This window comes from Pogoniulus pusillus, chromosome 34 (assembly GCF_015220805.1).
Source record: "Pogoniulus pusillus isolate bPogPus1 chromosome 34, bPogPus1.pri, whole genome shotgun sequence".
Classification (NCBI taxonomy): domain Eukaryota; kingdom Metazoa; phylum Chordata; class Aves; order Piciformes; family Lybiidae; genus Pogoniulus; species Pogoniulus pusillus.
The window spans coordinates 9,416,033-9,443,905 of record NC_087297.1 but is presented as its reverse complement, the minus strand read 5'-3'; the positions used below and the strand labels follow the sequence as shown (position 1 = coordinate 9,443,905).

General features: G+C 41.1%; 1 protein-coding gene across 4 annotated transcripts in view; it reads left to right on the top strand.

Moving 5' to 3' along the window:
- The first annotated feature begins 465 nt into the window (after positions 1 to 465).
- The window catches only part of PCMTD1 (protein-L-isoaspartate (D-aspartate) O-methyltransferase domain containing 1), a 37,231-nt gene continuing 9,823 nt past the window's right edge, over positions 466 to 27,873 (top strand). The window contains exons 1-3 of one of the 4 annotated variants that reach the window (XM_064170460.1): positions 466 to 706; positions 17,870 to 18,293; positions 22,751 to 22,853. In XM_064170460.1, the coding sequence (XP_064026530.1) occupies positions 17,987 to 18,293; positions 22,751 to 22,853 (410 nt within the window). In that variant the 5' untranslated portion in view covers positions 466 to 706; positions 17,870 to 17,986. The other 3 variants (XM_064170461.1, XM_064170463.1, XM_064170462.1) reach the window with 3 other exon arrangements.

Below are 27,873 nucleotides of genomic sequence, written 5' to 3'. Positions count from 1 at the left end.
GGCCCCACAGAAGAGGCATGCCAGCCTCTCCCTTGTCTCTGCTTGAAGAAATACCAAAACAGACATAAAAGCAGGAGGCTCGGTGAAAGCTGAACAAGTACGGGTGAGCAGTGGGCAACTTGAACCTCTCCTACAAACAGGCCCAGTCCCCCCCTGAGAGACTCTGAGCCTACGTCCCATGGGCAGCGGCTCAAGGCAGACAAATGAAGCACTGCAGCGGACACAGAGGTGCCCGGACCCGGCCCCAGGCAGCACCTCTCGATCTAGAGGGGGCGGCCACGGCTCCTTTCACCCCAGGCGACTGGTAACGAGCACCGTGAATGCCGGCCTCCCATTGGCTCTCGGTGTGGCGATGCGCAGCCAATCGCAACTCGCCTTCCCCCGCTCCCCCTCTCGCACCCGCCCCGTGGCGCGGAGGGGGCCGGCCGCCCGCGGGGGCGGGTCACGTGACCCTGTGTTTACATCCTCTCAGCTGTTGGGCCCCGCCTCCGCCTGCCGTCTCACACCAACACCGCCGGCCGCGACCCGCGGACCCTGCGCCGTGAGGCCCGCAGCAGCGCAACGCCGCCTCCCGCTCCCCTCTGCCGTCGTCCCCGCTGGCGCTCTCCCGCTCGGCCCACCGCCGCTCTCTCCCGCCTGTGTTTACGCCAGGCAGGGGTATCGCCGCTGCTGCCCCGCGCAGAGTCCGGGGCCCGCTGCAGAGCGGGTGAGTGTCCAGCAGTGAGGGGGGAAAAGGAGGGAGTCGGGGAATAGAGGGCGAGCAGAACTGCCCTCCCTGGCTGCGCTGTGTGGTGTGGAAGCCGCCGTCGGACAGCCAGGACGGTGAGTTGCGGTGGGGTTGGGGGTGAGTGCGGCCCACTGGCCCCTCACCTTCCCCTCGTTTCCCCGGGCGCTCCGGTTCCCATTGTCCGTTGGCCCCGCACGCAGGCGCGGGGAGGGGGGGAGGGGGAAGGTTGTTTTCGCGCAGCCGGGACGGGCGAGGGCTTGCTGCCGCCCGCCTCTGCGGGGTGGGGAGGGACGGGACGGGGAGAGTGCATACGCCCACAGTAGCCCAGTCCTTCCCTTCCTGTGCTCGACCCCCCCCACCGCCTCCCCCCGTGTCCTTTCGCCGTCTGCGTAATGAGTAATTTCTGCCCCAAAAAGGGCTGAGAGGAGAGGTGGCTGTTGTAGCTGCTGCGGGCCCGGGGCAGGTGTGTGGGGAATTAGGGGAGGTGACGAGGGGAACAGGAGAGAAGGTTCCAGCCTTGAGGAGGGATGGAGGCAAAGTGAGGGTATAGCTCGTCCCCCGCTGCGGCTCTGCGTCCTGTCTCCTCCCCGTGACGACTGGGGGGTTTTGCCGTTGAGGAACTGCGGTGAGAGCGGGAGCTAAGATGGTATTGTTTTGATTGTTTGTCGGTGTGTTGTTTTGGGTTTTTTCCTCCTCTTCCGAATCTTTATAACCTCAGGGTGTTGGTGGGGCTGCTTCTTCCAGGCCAAGGGATTTCGGAGGAGTAGAACAGGATTGTGAGACAATGTTTTGTTTCAAGAAAAAACTCTGAGCTAAGGAGGGTATGAAAAGGAAGTGGTGTGGCATCAGCGAGAGGAAAATATGTCGTTTACATAAAGTGTTTAGGATGTTTGATAACTTCTCTTTTCGCCCCGAAAGCAAGGGCAGGTGGGCGGCAGTAGGAGTAGGGGAGCGCTCCAGGTGCAGGGGGAGGGAAGGAGCCGGCCTCCTCTGCCACCCGCACTGTCCGCCACGCACATTTTGTCTCTGTTTACATTGCGGTCTCTGTTTTGGCTGGGAGCAGCGTAAGGGGAGGAGCAGGAACTCTCTCCGGGGCAGCTACCTCCTCCTCTCTGTTTTCTTTGTTGTTATCTGTACGGGGGAGGCGTCCTGGGGTCACGTCTGCCTGTAGTTGAGCTGCCATTAATGTGATTTCTCTTCGCCCCCAAACCTCGAGTCGCCTCGTCTGCATCTGCAGGTCTTGTGTCTCCCCCGCCGTCACCCTCCTTCCTTCCCTCCCCTCCCCCCGTGCTTCGGCAGTTGTCAGCAGCTCGCAGTGAAGTTGGAGGAAGGGGAAAGGAATCTTGGCATTTATTTGATACGCAGTCAGCAGCCTGGGCCTGCTTTGTGCAGCTTTGTCCCGTTTGACAGCAAGAGGTTTCGAAAAAGATCAACTTTACGCGTTGGAAGGGTGAGGGGCATTCGTTTTTCTTGGTAGACGACAAAGGAAAACATCTTTAGGATTTTCATGAGAGGGGAGATGAAAATACTGAGCTGCTGCAATGTGTGGAGAATGCTCATGTCCTTGCAGTACTTACCAGTGCCCACATAGCTACTGTTCTCCTAGGGAATATTTTTCACTCCTGTCTCAAAGAAGTCAAGCACAGCTGAACTGCAGACTTTAGCAACGCAGTAAGTTTTCTTCTGATAATGAGCAGTACACTGAGAAAAAGAGACATAGGTAAGGCTAGTCAGCATATCAGTTAATTAATGAAGATACCAGATCCCTCTTGACTAAATGCTCTCTGTATTGCAGAGAGTGCTTTTAAGGCGCAAAAGATGTAATGCTTCAAGTTAGCAAATGACAAGGTTGTATTGTGAGAATGCCTTTGTAAATGTAATTTGCAAGTGAATCATCATATGTGTGATACCTTTCTTCCCCCATCTCTTAAAGGCTTGGGTAAATGGTGCTGTCTCCTTCCTGATTTGTTGGGAAAGTTTTGAAAAGATTTTGGATGTGTAGGTAGACAAATATGTAACAGAGCTGTTGGTGTTTGAACATTTGACCAAGTATTACAGTGATAGGAATGTAAGAAGTACGTGAGTGAGGTCAGAGAGTGACAATAAGGGCTTTGGCCAGATGTTCTTGACAACAGTCAATGTCCTTCAGAAATACAAAGAAGAACAACTGAATGTTGTTGGGAGGTCTACAGTGAGGAAAAGGACCTGAAATCACAGCAAGAAGCATGCAGTGATGGACAGCACTGGATAACCAAATGCTATGCCTTGGTCTGTGCAGAATTAGGTTCCTTTGCTGCATAACCACTAATCCTCACTTGAGAATTTTTGTGAGAATCTGCCTGCTTCTCCTACTTGGCTTGCTTTGTGGGTTTTCTTCATTCAGTCTCACGCTTCATGTGGTGACTTGATTTAGATATTTGACCAGCCAGTTTCAATTCTGCACTATTCTATTTATAAATTTATGAAGTCTTGCCATTTTTTATAGTTCCATCTTGGCAGATTGGTGATTTTTATTGCTTAGTCTTATGTTTGCCTGTCAGTGGCTGCCTCAAGCTCTCTTTGAAGAGACTGCTGCCAAATAGGAGACTAAGAATAGGATCTGACTGCCAAACATATACTAGTTTTCCATGCCTGTACTGGACCATACCACAGCAGTCACTTGACTATGTTTCTGTAAACTTAAAAGTGTGGTTGCTTTGAGGTGGTAAGTGTGTACTCTGAAGCTTTAGGCAAGTCTTTAAAGAGTCTTTTTTTTTTTTCAGGCAAACTTGAAAGAAAAAAACATAGCACAAAACCAAAATTTGAAGTTCCTCCTGCAAGACATGGGTAGGAGTACAAGTTACTTCTCCTGAAGGTGCTTCCAAAACTCTATAGAAAATGTGATTTTTCCCTGCAACATTCCAAAAAGATTTGTGCCAGAAGTTTTAACAGTTCCCCCAAACAAATACATTTGAAGTCATTCTAAAATAGTCAGGTAGTGCATGGTGGGAATCATCTGAGAATAAAGCCACTGTTTCTGGATTGGAAGTGTCTTTAAATGTATCTGTTCAGATTTCCTGCTTTGTACACGTTTTCAGCAGAGGTCTGCTGGTTTACCCTGTAACTGAAATTGATGCTTGGTAGCTGATCATTAGTTAGCTCTCTGCATAAGAAAAGTGCCTTGAAGCCTACAGGACTTGGCACTCTTCAGTGCAGACTTCATGTTATCATTTATTTGTTTTACCTATCTAGAATGTAAATTGCTCAAAGCAAAATTGGGAAGAATATACCTGTCATCTTGTTTAGTAAGTGAATAATCAGGTGTGTAACTGGCCTAAAGGCACTCTAGGAATCTTCCAGTAGGGTGGGAAGTTGATCTGTATGCTTCATCTTCTCCAACCAAGAGCTGTGGATTTTTTATCTCTAGATAATTCTTTCAGTGTCTTTGCAGAAATGTAATAATACTGTTCCACTTCTTTTTCATATGGAGTTCTAGGGAATAAAATGAAGTCGTTTATAATAAATGTTATGTGTGTAATTACATGAAAACATCAGGAAATAACTACTGTTCTCCAGTTCCCTTGGAACTTATTTGTGTGCACTGGATGTTAATGTGAGCTTTCAGGCCTGCTCAGTGCAGGCTCCTAAAAGAGTTGCTGCTGCTGTGTTGTGTAAGACCATTGGGCAGGACTTCTGGGCCTTGAAGAAGGGGTAGAGCTTGCAGCAGCTTAGAATGCTGAATGTCTTTTTCAGGACTGAAAGATTAACTGTCTGCCATTCAGAACAGTGGTGTCAGTCCTCTGTCCTTTGTGTCCTAGTACATTATGCATATTTCATATTTCAGAGTTGGTGTTGCTCCTGCAATGATGACAGTGATGTTAACTAATCCCAAGGAGCCTGAAATCCTGATGAATAATGTCTGCATTTTTTCATTTCTTTTTCAGTTTACTTGATCAGAAGTTGATTTGAAGCCTTGAAAGTAAGAAGTAAAAGTAAACTAAAAGTTAAGGCATCTTTAAGTGTCAGTTTAACCTAAGGAACTTGTTTCATAAAGCAGGAAGTATTGGAAGTTTGTATCTAGAGAGCATCTGCAGTTTCCATCACTTGTAGGTTGTGACTGCAATTGATAATATGACTTCTCAACTAATTTTGTGAGTTTTTTAAATTGAAGCACAAAAATAAAAGTTTCTTTTCATTGTGAGGAGAAAACAGTGATCATCATTGAGCAGTTTGGTGGGGGGAGAAGTGAAAACCTCAAGGCCCACAACCCTAAAATATTTCAGAAGTGACATCAGAAGTCGCCATGGTAACTCTCAGGCTACAGATTCTGATGTATTCTCATGTGGAGGAGTTGTAAGAGTGAGGATGTGACCATAGAGGAGGAATAAACTGCTTCTTTGGTTAGAGGGCTGCATTGTGGCAGAAGACTTGAAGCTCTCTGCTTAGAAGATACACTTAATGAAGGCTACTTTTGTAGTTCTGGCTCTTCTATATAGTGTTTTGCAAACAAAGGATGTGAGGATCTAATTTGTTGCAAGTACAGAACATAGAGTTCTGAGTTGCATGGAGTTGGAGATTAAAGATACTGTGACTGTTGTTAAGGTAACATAAAATATTGAAGCTTAGCATTTCTCTGAAGTACTGCATTTCACTCCAGATTTTGTCAAAGTAGTGTGCTCAGCATATAGTTGCAAAACAAAAGGTGGTTTTGGATTTGCAGTGTTTCTAGGATATAAAAGAAGATAAGTGGAATTAGTGTTCAAAAACTTGAGTAAATAGTCCAGAATCTAACAACAAAAATTTAAAGTTTAAAACCTAATAGTCTTAGAGCAAGTGGTTTGGAATTCTGCATGAACGACCTTTCTGTGAAGGTGTTACAGGGTGCCTGATTTGTCAGCATGGAGCTGTTAAATATGAGGTAGGTTTATTAAGGTCTGCATTCCTGGGAGGTTAAAAAAATACATGCGGCAGGCAGGAGAAGTTGCAGCAGGGGTAGCTGAGAAGTTAGAGAAGGGGCAGTCCTTGCCCATGCTTTACTGGAGATTGTATGCACACACTGCATGTAGAGCAAACCAGTTGTGAGGCAGAGTGGTCAAAGTGAGCGAGGTCCTTTCCAGAGAGTTCTTAGAGCCTGCTGATGGTGGACTGCACATTTGGTTCTGAGTCAAGAGTGTCTCCAAGTTTGTTCTTCTGGCCTCTCTCTTTGCAAGTCCTTAGCCAGTATTGTGCTAACTTCCATTTGCTTTTCCAGTCCTTACTGTTGATTTCCTTTCAAAGGACACATCCCTTAGCTTTATGTGGTTTTTATTCTCTGTAGAAGTCTTGAATCACCCAACAGCAGCAGCTCTTCTTGCTTATTTGCTGGGAGGCAAGGACAGGATGTGGGCAGAAGACTTCTCTCTTGTGTTAGTTAATGCTAATTGTTGGTGTATCATAGGCCAAGGTCTCATAGTACCTAAAATAGCACTGGAGGTCTGTGTTGGAGCACCTGAGTCGCACTGCTGGTATCCAAGGCTTGCTGTTACTATTAAAAAAGTTTTCTTTGCATAATTTCCAAATAGATAATGCTTATGAAAGCTGTCAGAAGTCATGACTATTTCTTCCTTTCCCCTAGGAATTAGCTTGATAGATGCATGTTTCTAATGGCAAATGAAGCAATCTTTGACTATTTTCAGGACAATTAGCAACAACATTATGATGTCGGTTTGTGTTTGAAGAGACATCATCAGTGGGGAGATTTCATTTATTTTCAGTGGATGTCTGCAGATGCTTTTGTAGATCTAGCAGTAGGAGTTAGTCAAATGGGAGTTCTTGCAGAATAGTAGTCTAAGATGTAATGAAAGGCAGTATGCTGTGATATTCAGCAGTGCATGTCAACTGTAACTGTTTCAAGTATGGCTATTGGTAGTGTCCTTCAAGTAAAACAAACAGCATTTGTCATCAGTTCCTGTTGTCTTCAGTAGTGGGGAAGAACTAAATTTCAAACAGAACATCTTGCATGTCTTTCTTCCTTTTTTTTTTTTGGTATTTTTTTTAAAAAGGTAGAGCTACTGCTTCTAAAAGGAATACCTGCAGCAATGTATGGCTTCCGTAAGTGAAGTAGTAGTCATTGAAACTAGTGAATCTCATTCAGCAGCTGATGTGCTTGTGGTGTCTGTCCCAGCTCAAGGGCTCAATTCCTATAAATGGTTGTTTTAATATTGACAGAGGAACCAGGACCACGTGGCTGGAAGAAAATGAGAAGTGGTTACTATTCTGAGAATTGATTTGTGTTATTTCTGTAGCAGATGTTTTTAGTGGCTATTCAGGACTTACCATGTGCTTTTCTTGAAAAATAATTGAAAGAACAAGTCCAGAAATACTCCCAGCCGGGACCGCTGTTCCATGTAGTGTTCTGTGTATTGAAGTTAAAAAGAGAACTGAGTTGAAGCCACTGTCCTGGTAGTCATTTTTTCAACACAGTTGTTTTCACATGATAGAGACACAGCAAAAATGTATCAAAGTTAGCATTGCTGAGAGAATGAACTCCATGAAAGGAGAGAAATGCTTCATTTCAGCAAAGCAGTACTAATAACTTCAGTGAGGTATTTCTGCTAGGACATCAGCTTGCTGTTAAAGGCTTTGATTTCCATCTGATTTTTTTTGCTGGACACTCGAGTTCTTTTTACACTTGCTAGTGTTGGATTCTGGCAGGTGTGGGTCTACTGGCTTTTTGAGGACATATGGCCTTGCTGTTTGTCTGCAAAACTCTCCCTTTTACCCTTTTGAGAATGAAGCATGGGGGTTTTGTGTAGTCACTTGCTGTCGAGTTTCTTGTGCTTTGCTGTGGTTCCAAAATGTGACATTGTTTCAAGAGAGGAGGTCGACAGAACTGAATTGCTGAGTTTCTTTATGATTTCTGCTGAGCGGACAGTTGCAGCATTGTAAATCCCATAGGCCTTAGTCTCTGTTATCTACTTCAGTTAATTATGTATTCGTTATGACTAAGACTGATTGCTGCTGAGTTTCCTGAGATTCTGTGATGTTTCTGGAGTACTTCAATTGTCAGAAGCAGTCTGTGCAGGATTTGACTTCTCCATTCTGGGAAGGTCTGGATAGACTGGAGTTGTTCATGGTATCTGTGGCAGGTTATGTGACTGTAGCAGCCTCTTGTGTTACGTCTGTAAACTACATCTCCCAGGTGGAAAAATGTGCCCTGTATGACTGAGAAAAATCTGATGAGATGGATAAACTTGAGCTGTTCAAGTGCACAGCTGCAACATAAGCAATAAGAGCTTCTCTTGTTCCATTTCTTGGTGAAATATTTGTATGAATGGTCTCTGAATCTTTCTCAAATGTTCCAAATATTCTCAGCAGATCACATCTGCTGTTAGTACTATAAGTAAATAATAAATTCAGAGCCATATTTGCAGTAGTACTTGATTCACACTTGGCAACAGAGAAGCAATAGTGATAGAAACATTTTAAACTTATTATGCTTTTGTATTTTGGTTTTGGCTTCTAAACAAGGCCCATAAGGGGTTTTATTCAAGTGTTTCTAGTTCCTAATTCAAGCAGGTGTGGCCTCAGGTCCAGACAGTATTGAGGCTAAGCACATAGTCTGAGTAGCGCACAAACATATGTATTCAGCACATAACATACATAAATATGTAGCTGGCCACCAGAGCACAGAAAACACAGCACTGTTACAAGCACAAACAGGACCAATGGCCTTACTCTGTCTTTTCTGGATGGTCAAGCTGGGTGTCTGCTGATGGCAAACATGTTCGTGTATATAGCATGGATCTTTCCAGTTACAGGATTTCAGACATATGTTCTACCTTGAAACTGGCTCTCACATCCGCTTATCCTCCATTGCCTCTTGTATACAGACATTTGGGTTCAGCTGCTAGTTCCAAGCACCACAGATTCTCTAGCAGCTAACTTTGACTTCCCTTTTTCTGTGGTATCTGTCTCCTTCAGTTGCCTCACTTGGGCAGTCTACCTTGTCTCTGGTTTCGAGGCCATGCTGCCAGTTTGCTGGCTGGTCTGGTTCGGTACTCTCTGTCATCCTGACCTGCAAAAGGTCATCTTCTCATTTGCTGGCATAACAGACTCGGGGACCTCTGTGATCTGACTCTGCTCGTCACGTAGACCCACATGCATGCTGAACAGAGTTCCAGGAAAAGGTACAAAAAAGAGGTTACTGGGCAGACAGAGCAGGCAGTGGTGATTGGGGGTAGACACACAAAATGACCTGCAACCTGTTCACAGGTGACCTGTGGCCTTTGTCACTGTAGCCTCAGTTTTCCCATGCGTGTTCCTCTCCGAGACATCCTGATTCCTCCCTTTCCTCGTTGGGGTTCTTCACGTCCTGTAACAGCACTTGAGCAAGCCCCAAATGTTTTTGCCCTGTAACCCCTGGTAATTCTGGTAGCCTTGTATGCAGTTTCAGCTCTAAGTATGAAAAGTGCCCTGGGGGAAGACCAGTGGTGATAGGGAGAGTTCTCCTGTGTTAGCCCTGGGGGGAGCTGGATCTCAGGGTATTTCAGTGGGCTCCCTCACCCATAAGTGTGCCCCTGCTCTTTAGCTGTGTGCAGAATAGATTTTTATTGCATAACCAGGCTTAGGTAGGTGCTGGCAAATAACCCATTTAATCATTTTCAAGCATGGTTCAGAATTCATGGCAGGAGTTAGTGTCTGGCTGCAGAAGTATGAAGTAAAGTGATAGGGTTAAAAAAAGAAATACTTTGAAATGTTACCTCAAAGGGGGGTAATTTAATAGCAGCAGGAACAGGGAGAATGCTGGAATGATAGTGTGAAACTTTGGAACAGGCTGTAGGAGCAGTACTAACGGTGTAACCTTTTAAACGATAAAATTGAGGAGTTCATATCTTATTTCTGGGTTACTTGCACATGTGTAGAGATGTAATAGGTAAACATTTAAAATAGATTTAGTTGATGCTTAATTTGTGCATTTTGATGAATGATGACTTGCCTTTAAAAACCAGGAAGGGATAGTTGGTCTCTTTTTCGTAAGTAGTAAGTAAGCATCTTAAATCAGGATTTATTGACAGGATCGCGTCATTTTAAGGTACATTGCATAGGCAGAAGGCAGCAAATTATGATGTGGACCTCTGTGAGGCACTTGGGGAAGAGGTTTGGGGATTAAAAAGAAAGTTAGATGCAAGTAGACAACCATTGTTTGCTTTGACAAGATGAAAGTAACTGTTAGTGCGCATTTGTTTTTGTAAACAAGTGACACGGGAAGAAAATTGCTGAGTCTAGTGTGATGCTTCTGGAAGACTGCATCAGTGAAAGAGTTTTACATCATTGTTTGGAGGAAGATAAGAAGGAAACAGGACTGGGCTTTATTCATTCCTCCCTCTTAAGCATTGCAGTCCTAAGTAATAAAGTAACTTCTTAAAACATGCTGTTAGACTGCACTGTACTACGTTAAGACTACAATAAACAGGATCAAACTCGAATATTTTCAATTTTAGTTCAGTGTCTCAGAAGAGGACACATAATAAAAGTTGAGATTCTCAAGCTGTGAAAGTAAACATTTTGGTAAGACAGGATTAAAAGTTGCTTGTGCTGTGATCTTTGCATGCTGTTTTGATGCTTTTAGATATGTTTGTAAAGATCAGAAAACCCAAAGGTTCTAATGCACTTGGAGCCTGATAAAAGTGATGGATATATTTGTTTTTTACTTGGGTATGGTTTTATTTTTTTTAGGGACTGCAGTAAATGCATAGTTTTTAGATGAGGTTTCAAGTGTCAGGAATGTAACTATCTTCTATTTTTACACTTGACCTCATTTCTGTTTTTTTTTGCTAGAGGCAACAGGCATATGTTGTTCTGTTGCTGTTGGAAGTGAGTTATTTAACTTGAAATGTTTATATGCAATAAACTATTGAACTTCAGCACTGGCTGAAATAGTGAATATTTTGTCATGGGCCGCATTTTGTCTACTTGAAATTATAGGAGCTGTGACTTGATCTGTTTAAGAGCTATGAATTGCAGAAATTACATTTGTGGTGGAAGGTGAGGAAATTATGTTTTGGTTCTTGGACTGAACCTGCTTTGAGTTTCATTATAAAGGAGGATTTTTCCCTCCCCCCCTCTTCCCTCTTCCCCCTCCCCTCACCTAGCTATTTGCTCTGTGAAGGTGATAGTGAAAGTAAAGAACCATCACATTTTACTGTGGCTTGTCGTCATCTGGTCACCACAGACTTACGTGTTTCCTTTCATGAGGAGCAACAGGTTCTGTTTTAAAAATGTTGAGTATTTGGCATGTCCTTTCTCCCCAGGCAACCTCAGTGGCTTATGACCAGGGTAATGTTAAAATCTGCAGGAAGTAGTTGTCACCTGTATGCCTTTTACCTTTTAAGACTGAACAGAATTAGATATTCCAAAAATTGTGTTTGTTTGCTTCATTTTTAATCATCTCTCTACAGCTCTTCTAAACATTGACTGTTAAGGCTTATATAAACCTGCTTGAGTTGAATATTCTCTGTCAAATAGCCTTGCACAAAGCTGTGTATTGTAGCAATGAGTTTTGCAGCCTGGTCACTGTAGCTCACTATCTCTTGTGATATATGTGCACAGACAGCAGTTTCTCTTCTGGAAACAGGTGCATGATACAGACTCAGTGAATATCAAACATCTGTATGTGTTAGGCATCACGGATTCATCTGTCTTATGAAGCACTGATATGTTAGTCTTGCCAGTGAGCAAGCTGCTATTATGTGGTACCTCCTGTTTCTGTGGGTCTGTTAGGTCTGAAAGACGAGAGGCTTCTCATCTTTCTTTGTTCTCACAGTGCATCTGTGATAAACCAGTAGTCTTGGACTAGATTATACTGGATGGACTTAAAATAGCTGGAGTCTGGCCATAGGCAGAGCTGTAGGCATACTTCTCAGAAGTCAAGACCTTCAAAAGCTCTGCTGGAAGAGAACTGCCAGGTTCCTTTGTGGATTCTGCTGTAAGAGAAACACTAGGAGATCTTCTGTATGTTGGACTTTGGGGTTAACTGGCATCTTTTGCTTAGGAGATGATTTAGTGACATTTTAATAGGGCACTAAGCCCCCTTAGATTCTCCAGATAAGAGACCATTTTATGCAGTGTCTTGCAAATAAGCACCACCACATGTTTTTGACTGGTGTGGGTAGAGAATCGGTGCTAATTGTGGGAACTACAGCTGATGGGATACTACAGGGACATGGAATTCGTTCAGATACTGTTCATTCACTGAAAAGTATACGTACAACCTTGTCATGTAATCACCAGTTTATATATAGCTGGCTTCTAATGTTAAGTAACAAACTGGCAGCTATTGTTGACCTCTTATTGCTGTGGGGGGAAAAAAATATCCCAAACACACCTGCTGCTCTGATCAAATGCTGTTACCAGGAGGAGTCTGATTCTGCAACTCAGGCTATGTCATACACAGTCGTAGACATCAACCATTGTCCTTGCCAATCAGGTACTCAGACTCCTTTTAGCTGTTAGCAGTGCTCTCAGAAATTATTGAAATAATTTAGAATTATGCATTTTTAGGCACTATCACTGGACTGACACAACAAATTCTTCTACTTTTCCATTTTTTTTCCCCCTCTGATGATACCAGCTAAGAGCATCTTGGTTGGAAAATTCATTTCAAAGCACTTACATGGTTTTCTTATCATCACTTCTCTTCATACTGCAGAATACAAGAAGGAGCTGGTTCTGATCACTGAGCAGCAAATGGTTATTAATACTGCCTGTCAGTAATTGACAAACTATGCCTGGTGCCAAGTAACATTTTCCATGCAGGTAATGTCAGGTGCTTCAAATCTCACGAGACTTTTGCAAAGATGAGCTAATCAGACTGTTGCAGAGTTGATTATCATTTCATCAGCCTCTCCTCCATGGAGGCTTTTCCACTTTATAAATAACAGCATTTCTTAATACAAATTTTAGAAGAGATACTGGATAAATTAAACCACTGTGAAATTAGATCATAGCAAATAATTTTAAGAGTATTTCTGTGCTTGGTCCCAATTTAAAGCTTCTTGTAATATGACTAGGTTCAGAATGTTTGTAGGTATGAAAATCCCCAATTGTTTTTGTTTGAGGTGGGGAGAAAATTGTTTTGTGCAGATGACCAACATATTCTTCGCTAGTGATTAATGAGTCAGTAAAGTAGGGCAGTGAGACAGCTTCCCTGTTTCTCAGCTGGGAGTTTTTGCAGGATGTAATTAAGAAAGGTCAGTTAGTGGCCCAGAGGGTATTCTAGGATGTCAACACTGAAGTTGGCTCTGTTGTGGTGACCATAGCGACAACTATTGCAGAATCATAAGCACAACCCTAAATAGAATGCACAGCTGAGAACTTCTTCTCTGAAGAGTACAGGGCTGCTTTAGTGCATAGTGGGTGTAGATCTACACCTTTAAATTTCAAAAACTATCCTGTACTGGAGTTTTGAGCTCAAAATGGCAAACTACACTGCTAGCTATCTTGGTAAACTCTCCTTCTCTGAAGTAGCCATTTTTGGTGAAGTAGCCAAATTTGTGGTGTCACAGGTGGGAGACTTTGTTGGAAGAAGAAACTGCTTCTGCAGCCTGGGAGGCTCAGCTTTGTAAATGTATTTTGGTTGTCCAGAGCTTAAGCAGCAAGAAGAACAAAGTCAGACTGTGATGTTGAGCTATGGATTAAAAGTTCTATCCAGGAAACTTGTGTGATTCTTTGCTTCATAACAAAAGGTAATGACTTGAAAAGTTTTTTATTAGCATACCTGAAAACAGGTCTGACTTATAGAACTGGTATATAGAAAATGTTTCTTTCTGCATTTGATCCTTGCTGTTGTGCAAAGAGGGTAGATAGAATTTCAGATGAGTAAAACAAATATGTATCTCAGTCCAGAGAAAGAAAAAAAGTGCTGTGCCTGTGTGAACAACCAACAAAACTGTTATCTAATAAAACAGCCAACCAAACAAACCAGAAAAACCCAAACAAAACCCAAAACCACCAGAACCAAGAAATTAAGAAAAAATTCAGGAAGTTCCATAGATATGTGAAAAGTTTGGTCCCAATATTCCACCCTTGTGTAACTACCAAGACTCAGTCTGGTCATGCTGTCTGTGCTGATGTGCTTGTTGCTGCTCATGCACTTGTGGAGTGCCATAAGCTTTAGTGCATCTCCTGAGATAGTGCAGTACCATGTATGCTGTTTGGTGTGTTCAGGTGACTGGAGGTGGAGGAAACACACCTGCAGTCTTGTATAAACAGCTGTTGAGGGCCTCAACAGGAGGATCAAGGCATAAGCTTACATCAGACTCGACAAACATTTCTGCTCAAGTAGGTCACTGCGTTTCAGGTTAAGTCAGTAGTTGTAGCTGTTTACATTCTTAACGTTAATCCTGTGGTCTGCTCCTTCTTCCATTGCTGTATTACAGAGAACCTTGAAGTATGCTGTGTGGAGTGCTTTACATTGGAAAGCTGACTGTACTTGTTTTTGTTACCTGAGCAGCTTCTTGAAGTCATCAGCTGAACAGTAGGTTAGGAGTGAATATTTTTGAGTGAGATGAGTCTGAAGTACAGACTTATAAAACATGCAGTCTTTCCTGCAGAGTTTTCCTTGATGTACCAAGTAGTGTATACTGTATTCTGAAAAGAATACTTTGCCTTCTTTCTACATCATTTGAAGTGACCAAAAAAAGAGCTGTGGCAGAGAAGGCAGATAAAATAGCAGCTCATTTTCCAAAGCACATGGACTCTTTCTTGCTTTTAGTGGCAGTTTAGCAGCAAGGCTTATGTATAAAAGTTTTAAAACTATTTGTAGCAACTTCATTCTGAAGCATTTCTGTCCCACAGTTTATTCAGATTTTCATAGTCAACTGCTACAGCTCTTCAGGACACAAGTCAGTGTTTTGGATGTATCCAGCCTTTGCTTAGTGAAGCTAATGTTACCATTTATTTGCCTTTCAGATTGAATACACAGAAGGATTGATTGGTAAGAGTCCAGCTGAAGTTTTACACTCAGCTCGGCAGTTGGGAGCACTTAAAATACTTGGGAGGAAAAGGGAAGCTAAACTAAAACTGGAGCCCTTTTCTTGTAGGAGTTGCTGGTTAGGACAAGGACGGGCAACTGAAGTTGCCAACATTTCTTAGATTCACATAACCAGAGAGCACCTGTTCGATTAATAAAAATCCAAGTTATTTATGCTAAAGTATTTCAATAAAATCTGTACAAGTTAGGTCAGAAACAAGTCAGAATTATTGTGGTAGTTGTGTGGATTTTCAGAGAAATGGGAAAGGATGTTGACATGTCATATTATTGCATGTATAGGAAACTCCAAGATAAAATGTTCCAACTTGTAAAAGCAAATCACGAGGAAGTGTGGTTTGGGAAACAGTTGTCTTTATTTAACCAGTGGACTTAAAAGTTTACCCCCTAAATTAGAATTTTTGTTGCTATCTGTGAGAGATTCCTAAGGCTAAACAATTAACTGCATTTTGTTAACTTTAGGCACTCATCTTTCATTTGAAATGTCTATACCTTTTGGTGTGGAAGACGTAAATATAAGGAGTTCAGAGAGCAGGAGCAGTGTTTTGAAGTTTAGGTATATGTGAGCCTCACAGTATGTTTTCTGTGAGCTTTGCAGCTGTGTAAAAGTTTTGTCATAGCGTGCTCTGCTGTCTTTGTCTTGGTCCTGGGTTAGCTACCACAGGAAGCTTTGACTAACTCGCCCTTTTTGTGCAGCTGTACTAAAATAGCTTATGAGGTGGTTTCTTTTGTGTGTTTAAAATAGTAAAAAATGTATCTGACTTAACACATCTATTGCCTCTGCTAGAAGCAAGTAATTTCACTTACATAAGGGAAAAGCTTCTCAACATAAAAGCGTTGGAGGAAAGTAAAATAGCAATATTTCTCTGCAGCACAAGACTTTGCTTTTCATGGAAAAAAATCTATTTCTTAAACGTCCTGTGGTGTCTTTCTGTTTTTAAAGAAAAATACTTTCCACTTGAGTGCACTTTTGCTTAGCTAGAGCTGTAGAGCACCACAGTTGATTAATGAAAGAAAAGCAAAAGCAAACAATCTCACTGCTTGCCCCTGCCTAATGTCACCTTTTCCAACCAAGGATCAGTGCACCCAGAATACGACACAACCTTCAACAGCTTTTAGCTAGATACTGAGTTCTGGTGCATTAAGTCTCCTGTTCTTGAGAGGAGACTGTTTCTCCCCTGCTTCCCGTAGTATCTTGCTGTGTACCAAACTTTTTCTGTTGTCACCTTCGAGATGCCAAAGGTGAAACACGTTGTGGGCGATCACAAGTAGAAAGTCTTGTGATGGTGCACTAACTTTATCTGTTAGATAATACCAGGGATATAAAACTACAAAATACTTGAAGAAAATGTTTCTTTTTCTTGCAGTCTAGTGAGTGCATTGAAGTTAGAGAATAGTATTTACAAGAAGGCAATTTTATGTGCTGCTAGTGAAGACGTTTTTTCGTAGAGATGGTAAGGCTTGGAAAAGATCAACCTTTTTCCACCTGAGCTGTGCTGTGTGTTCACTTGCCTGCTCAGCAGTGGAGTGTAGCTTGCTGGTGAAGTTCTCCATCTGCTGGTGTGAGACAGTGAATGCAGTGTGCAGGCAGGGCTGGCAGTGATGCTTCTTTTCCTGATGCAGCAGCTGCATTAGTCCTCGGGCAGCTCACTTCTTAGGTTTTCAGGGTTAGTTACAATTATTTCCATACATATCCCAAGAGAATAATTTATCTTTTTAGGATGACAAGACGGCAAAACTAATACTTCAGTCACTGCATGTATCCTTTAACTTGTTAGGTATCATTTGATTCAGTAGCTCACTGAACTTCCAGTTATGGTGCAAGTGCAGCCATGCAAGCAGGGCTGGAATATTTTTACAGATTATTTTTTACTTCCATAAAAAGTCCTGAAGCTAGTACTGGTTTAGATAGGGAGTTGTTAAATGCGGGTAAATATTCTTTTGTGTTGTGAAAAAGGTTTGTTGTTTCAAGTGCTTAACCATAAGAATCGTGTTGTGTGGTGGTTCCCACAATCTAAAGTTGAGAGCCAGCTTCATTCTGATAGGTTAAATGACTGTGGGCACCTGGGATTGTTTGTGCAAATCTGTGAGTCAGGGATTCACAAACGGGCATGTGAAAAGCAGGAATCTGCTGAATTGCAATAGAGCATTCTCCAATAAAAGGTGACATTGTTTGAAGGGGAAGGTGGAATTTTGTAAAAGGTAATACTCAGCAGTGCTGCTAAAGTTTGGGGTGAGTGTGTTTTGGTTTGGGGTTGTTCTCTTGTTTGGTTTTTGATGGGTTTTGGGGTGGCTTTGGTTTTATTCTTTTTATTTGTTATCTAGTTTATCTAGAACTTGTAACAAAACTCATTATTATAATTCATGCAGCACTAAATTTTTTAACATGTGGATCTTAGGAGTGATTGTGTAATATAGGTAAAATACAAATCTCAAGGAATTGCTCTGAGGAGAATTTGCTTTGTAGAATTCATGAAGCTTGAAAGTCATGTAAGAGCCAGCAAGGTGTTGAAACTTCTAGATATTTAGGGAATTGATATTCCTCTAGTGGTTATGGCAGGCATTAGAAGGAGCTGAGATGCCCAGAAGGGTTTCCTGTTGTGAATCCAGAATACAGCAATGTGTAGTTGTCTGCACTATTATTATGCTTCAACTCAAAGGTGAACATCTGACAAGTAGCTCCTGAATGTCCTCAGTCACTTGGCTTGATCTCTCACTGCAGTGTGACTGCAGAATGTAAACCCAGTTTCTTTCAAATGCAACTAAACTGGTACATGTTCCACCTGCTGTTGGAAATTCAGTTTTCTGGATGAGCTAATCCAACGGCAATTGCTGTCTCCAGCAGACACTTGTACTATGGTGATTGGTTCTTAGTGCTGTAGTGTTTTCAGGGTCTGTAAACCCCTACACTGAGGGGTTTGGTAATGCAGAAAGCCTGACTTAACATACTAAAGGTAAGCTGAATGAGATTGCATTAAACTGAAGGGCAGAGTTTTGATTATTAGGAGTCAGAACAGCTAATATTTAGTTCTTCGTGAAGTGATCCAATACTAACCATATTATATTGCCCTCAAATAGTTGTAGATTTGTTTCTACTTTGAAACTGAAGCTGTGTAAATATATCTCTTTTCCAGGGTTCGGTTGTGATGTCCTTCTGCAAGAACTGAGGATCCATTACATAGTTACACTTTGGGGAATGCTCTCCTCCTAATGTGTCTTGAGAACTAATTGAATTATCATTGCAATTCAGCATGGGAGGAGCTGTGAGTGCTGGAGAAGACAACGATGACTTAATTGATAACTTGAAAGAAGCACAATACATTCGCACTGAGAGCGTGGAGCAAGCCTTCAGAGCGATTGATCGTGGTGATTATTATCTGGAAGGGTACAGGGACAATGCTTACAAAGACTTGGCCTGGAAGCATGGAAATATACACTTGTCAGCACCTTGCATTTATTCTGAAGTCATGGAAGCACTGAAGCTTCAGCCTGGATTATCTTTTCTAAATCTGGGTAGTGGAACCGGATACTTGAGTACAATGGTGGGATTAATATTAGGTAACTTGAATGTTTTTATTTTAATACAGTGTTGCTGGATATTTTTAGGAGATTATGCTAGCCCTCTAAACCTTCTTTACAAATGACAGGACTGTAGTTAAGACTGGTGTTTTGAGATGTGTTGTTAAGATAGTGTGTTATCTACAAGCTGTTCACTGATACTGTTCTGCAGTGATGTTTTCATGCCTTATGTTCTGAGGCAGCTGTTCATGCTTGCCTTCCTATAGTCTAAAATTCTCCTTTGAAACTCAGAGACAAGAAGAACAAATTTTGAGGAACAGGAATTGGAAGGGACCCAAAGAGATCATAGAGTCCATCCCCTCTGTCACACAATCTAGCCCAGGTCACAGAGGAATGCATCTAGAAAGACCTTGAAAGTCTCCAGAGAAGGAGACACCACAGCCTCTCTGGGGAGCCTGTTCCAGTGCTCTGGGACTCTTACAGTCAAGGAGATTCCCTTTGCATTGAGGTGGAACCTCCTGTGCTGCAGCTTACATCCATTGTCCTATCCCAGGGAGCAAGTGAGCAGAGCCTGTCCCCTCTAGCCCTGAGATACTTATAAACATTTAATAAGTCCCCTGTCAGTGTTCTCCAGACTAAACAGCCCCAGGTCCCTCAGGCTCTCCTCATCAGGCAGTGCTCCAGTCCATGTAGTCCTCTGCTGGACCCCCTCCAGCAGGTCCCTGTCCCTCTTAAACTGGGAAGCCCAAAACTTTATGTAGTACTCAAAATGAGGTCTCACCAGGGCAGAGTAGAACCTTCTTTGATCTGCTGGATACACTCCTCTTAATACACCCTAGGATCCCAGTGGCCTTCTTGGCTGCAAGGGCACATTGCTGTCCCATAGGTAGCTTGTTATCGACCAGGGCTCCTAGGTCCCTCTCCATAGAACTGCTCTCCAGCAGATCACCTAAAGTGAAATTTTAGTCAGCATTTATTGCGTGGTTACGTCCTCAGTCAAGGTTACTCTTTTGATCTTCAATTGATGGAAAGTAGAAAATACAAAGGCTAACGACTCTTAAAGAAATATAATTGAAAAATAAATCTATCAGTGTGCAAACAGTTATTTTAAAACACTTTTAATTTTGCTGAATGTTACTGCTAAGTGTAGACTGATCAGACTGTTGAAGCACTACAGGCCTGCAGGTTTTTAAAACTTGGAACAATAGCACTGTGTTTTCTCCTATCAAATCAGTTTCCTGTATGATGAAAGATAGGGCTGAAGTATGGCTGGCTAAATTTTTGATTTTTAAAACCTGTCTTGGTGAGAAAAATGCTTCAGTTCTGCTCCTATTGCCAGTGTTCAGAATACAGAACATGTGTATCAACAAGTAACTTTTGCACAGTTTTAATTCCGTGACATGTCGCTTGTTTTACTATGTGGATTTCATAAGTCTCATCTTCTTAATACTTACATGGAGTTTACATATTTGCCTGGTTGCAAAAGCCTTGCTGCCAGGTGATACACAAATTTTGCTTATAGTTATCTACACAACTGAAGTGTGAAGAGCTGGGTTATTTATTTTCTGTTTAGTTACTTTCTGTTACCTGCTCTTCTTTATCAAAGAATAGAATTTGGCTATTTGTTGACATCTGGCAGTGTCTTTTGTTCCAATTAACACCAATAAATTCAACAGATACCATTCTTGTAGAAATGGGAATTGCATTCTTTCACAGGTAAACAGAATTCTAAATAGCTACTCTGTTGTTACTTTGCCCTTTTCAGGAGTGTTTGAGAAGAAATTACTTTTACTTACATTATAATGTTTTAAGTTGAATATTCTCTTTCAATACTGAAGCAATTAGCAAATGGATGCATTTTTTTCTCTAAAATATTTGCTCAGGCTAGTGAGTAATGATATTAACTTTTTTTTTTCTCTTCTGAAAATCTTTTTATTTCATTATTCTTCAACTAGGATGCTTTAAAATGAAATTGTCTTCTGTTGCACTTGTATCTGTGTATTCATCTAACTTCTTTTGAATGGCTGTTGTTCGACTGTTGAATGCTTCTGGGTTTGACCTCTTCTTACCAAGCAGAATTTGTATCCTTCAGAGCATTATGTGCAGAGTTGAAGAAATTAAACAGGAAAAGACTTGTCTTCTGCAGAGGGTGAAATGGGCTGACATCCCCTGAGGAGCACAGTGACACTGCAGATGTTCCCGCAGAGCCAGCTCAGGTGCTGATACTTCTCTAGCAGTGCTGAGGAGCCTGGAGCAGCAAGTGGCTGCTCACCTACTTACAGAAGTAGATTTGCCATGTTTCTGTGATGCTGCACCCAGTCTCCAAAGGCTCCCTGCTGTTGTAATGTGGTTTGAGTGCTAGACCAAGGCATGGAAGGTGTAAATACAATTTGTATGTCTTCATTTTCTTACTCTGCTCCCTTTGGTAGAATTGCTAGTTGCATATAGTCCTACTTCTTTGTTTTAGTGTTTGTTTTAAAACAGGAGGCATCTTGAACAAAGCAAATAGACAATTTTAAGGCAAGCCATATCTTCTGTTAAAAGCTTACTTTTTAAAAGTGACTTAAATATGCACTGCAATTAGTAACAGAGCCATGTGTTTTTGGACAGTAGTTGGGTATCTTTCAACTGGACAACACAGTGAGTAGTATTTCTGCCACGTTGACAGCGTCAGAATTACTAGATTAAATTAGCAAATAATGTGAAACTGGTAAAGACTTGTAAATATGGCAACTTAGTATAAAAACAACACCTAACACCACTACATATTGATTAACTGTTGCTGATGCTGTTAAAATACAAGTGTAATTCAAATAAGATGGTGGAATTGCTGAAAGAGGCCAGAGCAGAAGTTAATTTCAAGTTATTAGACTGGCTGACTTAGCTTGTAAGTACAGCTGTGACTTTCCTGATGAAAACACAGCAAACTTGAAGTATTTCTGTTCAAACTACAAATACAGTCATGTGTAGTCATGGCTGGTATCTTGCATTCATAGATAAAATGTCCAGCTGTTGGAACAACTGCCATTCACAGGGTTTTTTAATTCTTTGTTTTGGGAAATAGAGTATTGAATCCGTATGTGATGCCTGGGCCAGGTCACGTTGCTGCATTTTTAATGTACCTCAGTTTATGAGGTTAAAGGAGTAGTGATTAATTAAAGAAAACAAACTTGGAATGCTGCAGCAGGCTGTAGAACTGTATTAATGCTGATTAGAAACATCATAGCCTTGTGCAAAGGAACCTTAAATGGTGAGGAGGACACTGCCTATTCCAGTGTTGTGTTTTATTTTTAGTGTGATAGATCAATAAACTTATAGTAGGTATAAATGTCACAAGTTTTAAAAACGTTGCTTAGATGATCTGACTACCTCTTGCCTGCCATCAGAAGTCTCACAAACACTGCCAATGGTGAATTAGTGAATTGGTTTTATTTCACCTAGTAGAAAATGGTCTAAACTACGCTAAGAACTGCAGTTACTAACCAGGTTAGTGGCATATACTACTTGATTTTTCTTGAAGTGGAATGAACCATTTCTCAATAACCCTGAGTTAATTAATCAGTGTCCTAGAAAAGGCAGATTGAATTCTGTTTCATTGGACTAACTTCTTTGAGCTAAACATTTAGGAAAGGTTTAGATTGCAGTAGAAGATATAAGTACAAATTTTGTCTGGTCTTATTGATGTTTACTTTCACTTCTTCCCCTTCCCACTCCCTTTTCCAATTCTATGCTTCAGTGACTAAAGTCCCTGGGCTATGAGTGCATGTTAAATTTAGAATCCCCACAGCAAATGTGACTATCTGATTCAGTTTCCTTCCTGATGTGGATAATCCTCATAATACTGTCTCATGATTTCTTCTTGTTCCTGGAAAAAATAGCATTAACTTTCAGCACACAAATTGACTTGGAAACATATTTGAATTTGATTGCAGGAAAGCTGTGTTGCAGTTGTGATGGGATTATGATGAGTGAACATGTGGTCAGTTTCAGTGTTCTAGATGGAAGTTATTACATAAGTGAATCAGGAGCAGACTTCTTATGTTGAAACCTGTGCTATGGAAGAGCAGATGTGGCTAAGGGATATAACCTGATCTTTGAATTATCAAAGGCTGAACATTTTGCCATAAGAGAACTTCAAAATTTAAATGACAAAACTCAGCCTACACTGTAGTTTGAAGTGGTTATATTCCAACAAATGGCAGCATTCAGAGATACTGCTCAAACTGACTGAAATGTAATCAGTTTAATTTTCTTGGTGAGCTTGCATAAAAATGTTAACTGTAAAATTGTTTTGTCAAAGTTCTTGCTTGTTGATCCTTTGGCCTTTTTATGTTCATCTTAATTTGTAAAGCAGATGCAAAGATATATCTTGGCAGTGTTTGGGGTTTTGTGTGTTATGTGATATTAGTACTTTGAAAAGAATAATGCTGTTCCATGTAGTTGTGTTGAAAGGAAAAAATAAACCACAACAAACACCCTGCTGTTTTTATTTCCAGGACCTTTTGGAATTAATCATGGAATAGAGCTTCATTCAGATGTGGTAGAATATGCCAAGGAGAAATTGGAGAGCTTCATAAAATATAGTGATAGCTTTGATAAGTAAGTACCTGGTTTGTCTAGTTCACCTTGCAGCAATAGTTTCATTTTTGAACTAAGTCGTTGCTTACAAGCTTAGGGAATGGAGAAGAACGATGTCAAACAGCCAAAACACTAAACTTCCATTTTGTGACATGAGCTCATAAGGTAAGTTAAGGTTTAAGAAAGCAGTCTGGAAGTGTGGAAGTATTTCTGCTGTGTGATACTTGAGGAAATTGAATTCTCTGTTTGGCAGTGTGTATACATCGACATGCACATTCATATATATCTACATATGGACTTAGTGATGTGATAGGCAGGTGTTTGTAAAGTAATTTCTATCTAATGTCAGTCTTTATTACAGAAGCATTGTGCTGGTTTGAGGCTAATTGGACTATTTTAAAGGCAGAAATCAGATCATTGGTTGTGAAAAGAAAGTGGTGATGATATCTGTGTCATCCACTGGTTTGCTGAATAGGATAAAAAGTCAAAACATAAACAATGGTCAGCTGTTCTCTCCCAGGATGTTGTCCCATTCACTTCTGTGACTGGGCTCTGGGTCACTTGACCACCTTTTCTTCTAACTCACACCTGCTCTGACACCTCACCTCTAATTTTAGCAACTAATCATGTAAGCTATGGGTTTCTGTTTTAAGTGTGGGTTTCTGAGACAGGAGTCGGAAACAGAAGAGGTGATGAGGGGAGCCTTGAGCCTGTGTGGGTGGTTTGCTTTTGTCTTGGAGTTCTGTATTTCTAACTGGTATATAATTGTAAACACTTGTATGTATTGTGTATATATATGCTTAAATTTTGCAGTGCTGTAAGTATAACTTCATTTTACTTCCAAAACCTTCTGAGTTACTGTAGGTAATTTCAAGTACTGGGGGGAGAGGGGGAAGGTTCCAACCCATTACAAGTGTACATAATCTTTCTATAAGCTGTTAACTTTTTTCTCATCTACCATGTGAATAGATTTTATCTCATTGCTTACATGTTTATTAACTGAAGAGGTGGACTTGAGTATTCATCCGTGGTCATACACCACTCTTTTTTTACTGCTGTACCTCTGATTTATGGGGCATTGAACATTATTGATTTTTATGTGCTCACCAAGATTTTATTAATAGCTTTGTTAATAAGAATCTGAATCTTGAGCCTCTGCAAGGGAAAGAAAGCAGGGTTCTAGCTAGGGCACTTGCCTGTAGAGATGTTTTCTTCCTTACAGGCAGTGCAGGAAAGCTTTGAAATTGTACAATTACCCTAAGAATTGTGTATCCTGTGCCTCTTTTCCAGTGGGCAGCACAGAAAAATTCTTTCTGTCCCTTTACTTTTGCAGCAGTGTTCTTTATAAACTGCAGTGCTCTTGGTTATGTTGGCTTGAGCTGAATTGCATTTCCCATACCTCATTTCAGAAGGCTCTTAATTACTGTTGAAGTTTAAAGTATCTTTCAAATCTGGTAATACATCTACAGAAATTGAAAGAAATCAAATAAACAGTTATGAAGGGCATGCTAATATTGTTTGAACAAAGTCCTATTAGGATATTTATGTAAATGAACACCAGAACACTGGGACTTAGACTTCAGAAACGTGTTTGAAGGAAACAAGCGAGTCAGACATAGTAAATGACCTAAATATTCTTCAAGTGTGTTTCCCCCTAATTCAGTGAAGATCAGGTCTGGGGGCAGAGTAACAAATGCTGTGTGCTATTTGAAATGATAGTTAAACTGGTCTTTAGTCATACAATATTACCAGTGAGAAGGCAGTGGGGTCACAATATCTCCATCATACCTTGGTATATGCCATTTAACAGTCCACCTTCTCAAAACAGTGAAGTACTGAGCAGTGCCTACAGAAACATCCTCCTTGCCAAACTAACAAAGATTATACTTCTGTCAAGTGCTTTTTGATAAAAATCTATTTGATAGGAGCTGCACTGCAGCTGAGATGATGCTGGGTGGATTTTGTGTTGTGTGTGTGATTTGTAACTTGTCTTTACAGGTAATTCTGGCTAACTGCTTGTAAATGCTCTGTATTTTAAGGTAGTCAGTGAAGATCATGTGTGGAGTTTCCTGCAATGGGATCATTCTTTATTCATTTTTATGTATAATCAAATTTATACAGCTTGTCTCAAATAATGTGCTCTGCCTCAGTAAGTCTGGGTTTAATTATTTTTTAAAGCACCTTTTCCCTGCATCTTCATTTGTGAGAGGCATTTACCCCAAATTGTACAGATTGTGGCATCCAAACTTATTTGGCTAGCTTAGTATTTGGATGAAAGCCTGCTCAAGAAAAAGCTGTGCAGTGTGGTTGTCTGTCAATCACTGGTGTATATCTAGCAGGTGTATTTATTGTCTGAAAATAGATTTTTCTGTGGCAGGCTGATGTGAATGAAGTTAATTGTCTGAGTGGACGGGTGTGCTATGGGGAAAATATGCTTTCCAGCAGCCTCTGAGGAGGTGACTGGGGGACAGGAGGAGCAGAGAGACCCCAGTCTCTTTTCTTGCAGCAACTGAGTTACACAGGTAGGGAATGCTGGAAAATTTTGCGTTGCCCCTTCCCTGTGTGTTCTTCAGTGCGAAGTATTCTTCAGTCTGGTGTGGACAAACAGTCTCTTGAAACAAAAACTAGAGGTTCAACCTTATGGGTAGGTACTTGAAGAGCTTCATCCTGAAGACATACTTGATAACTTTGTGATATTCCTTTGCTTGGAGCAAAGGATCACTGACTTTGCATCTGACTTCTGTGTGTTGCTGCGTTGTGATGGTTTAGGTGGGTTGATGCCTGTGTTGCAAGGTGGACTACTGCTTTGATGCCTTTTTGATTAGGGAATGATCCAGTGCCATTTTTCTTGATTTCTGGTAAGAATGTGATTGAAATGCAGTTAAAAATTTCCTGTTCTATGACTGGGACAGGTGCTTAGACAAAGACTGGAAGGAGTGTGACAGCAGCATGTCCAGGAGGAGATGAGACACTACCTAAAGGGAGGATTGTTTGCCTCTAGTAGTTTTTGCTTCTTGAATTATCAGTCAGAGAAGATCTTTTATCAGAAAGACAAGTAATTCCAGCAGTCATTGTATCTGTATCCATATCCCACCAATCTAAAAATACTTTTCCTCAAAATGGAGGTGGAGATGCTCATTATAAGGGGTAAAATGCTGCCTTGGTTTCATTTGACAATGTGTGTTTGCCAATGGAATCAAAGAAGATCCATCTGAAACCATCTGAAAATGTCGTCATGCTGAGGTGCAAGGACTTTAGGTACAGACTAAAGTTCTCTTGAGTCTGAAATATATAGGGCTCTCTGTCATTCTTAAAACCTTCAGGGAATGCATGCAAATTAAGGGGAAAAAATCATTCCTTAAGAGGGCTCTATCAAAAACACATATATGCAAGTACCAGGCCCCGATTCACCTGTTTATTGAAGGGGAATGTGTTGTCTTTTCTGCTCCCAGTCAACTTCTAGACCTAGACTATCCAGCTTGAAGAGAGAGCCACAGGGCAAGGCTAGGTTGCCCATCTTCTAGCACTCTATCAAAAACCCAACCTGGGTAAGCTGGTGAAGTTCCCTGCTGTGAAAGAAAATCACCAACCCTTCTCAAGATCAAAAGAAACCACTTCAATGGTAAGTGACAAGAACCCTAGTACTACTTCTGGGATAACTGTTATGGGTGACACCTCTTCCTGCAGTCCTGTAGTAGGTTGTCTTGGCATTGAAAAGATAGCAAGCTTAATCTTCCAGCAGAATATTGATTTATTTGTCCCCACTGAAAATTGGAGCTTCTACTAAGACCCTGAAGGCTTCACCTGCTTTGTAGTAAAGCACCATGGCACTTGGTGCCATGGTCTAGCCTTGAGCTCTGTGGTAAAGGGTTGGACTGGATGATCTGTGAGGTCTCTTCCAACCTTGATGATACTGTGATACCTTGGAACTGGAAGTTCTGCCTACAAAACAGGAAAGAAAGCCCCTTCCTGCCTGCACATGTTAGTGTAGGTTAACAGCTGGTTAGTAATTACAGTCAAGGTCTAAGCAGGAAAATCAAACTCTTAAACTCACTGATGGCTTTGTCACTTGAGATCTTGCTGATAGCTTAGTCTTAGTTGGAAGTACGGAGGTTTTAGTGGTGAATTAATCGTTGCTGAAGTTTAGGCTAACCAGAAGAAAGTTATGTTAAAAAGACTTAGGGAATATCCCATTTTTATGTAGAGATACTAAAAAGTAGCAGCACTGTTTTTAATCCTACACCTTGTACACCAGAAGGCTCCAAAAATGACAATTGACTCCTATCAAAAAAGGAACTGAATCTCTGTTTTTCAGCTCTTTGATAGAGTTGCACATCTATTCTTGCTTTCTCCAAGCCACACCTAATATAACTTTAATAAATAAGTGCCATGGTGGTTACTGCATTTCTCTGGAAATGTCTCATTGCTACTAATTTTGATATTTAGAACATTTGTTCCATGACAGCAACTGATAAGAACGTTCAGTGCATGTTTCCTGTAAAATCTGTTGCTTTATGCAAACCTTCAGTAGAAAATAGGACAGTTTCAACCTATAAATCATTTTTTACTTCAAAAAAGGGAACAAAAAAGTTTTCTAAGTTCTCTACTTGTCTAAATGCCTGAGTTAATCTTCAGACTTCTATCCATGGATTTATTGGAGCACTGACAATAAACCCAAATGATGAACTTTTTCTCTTGTCTCCTTGTTCATACACTTGTAAAATTCACTGTGGCTTTGAAGAAAAAATGCTCCTTCAGTAAATTCCTCATTTTACCACAAAATCTTGGACATGGTACATTGCAAAATCTACATTTTGTAAACCAGTGAAAAAGGACTAGTTGTAAGGGGTTTTAAAAACTGCTGTTTGAGTTTTGTTTCAGAAATGAGAGTATGAATGCAACAATACCAGAAATTAGAAACAAGTTAACTGAGGTTCTGTAGTAAAAGAACCAAGGCAATTTTATTCAAAGAGAGAAAAAAGAGGATAAAGAGAAATTAAATGGAAGCACAGATTTGTCACTTGCTGTCCCTACACATTTG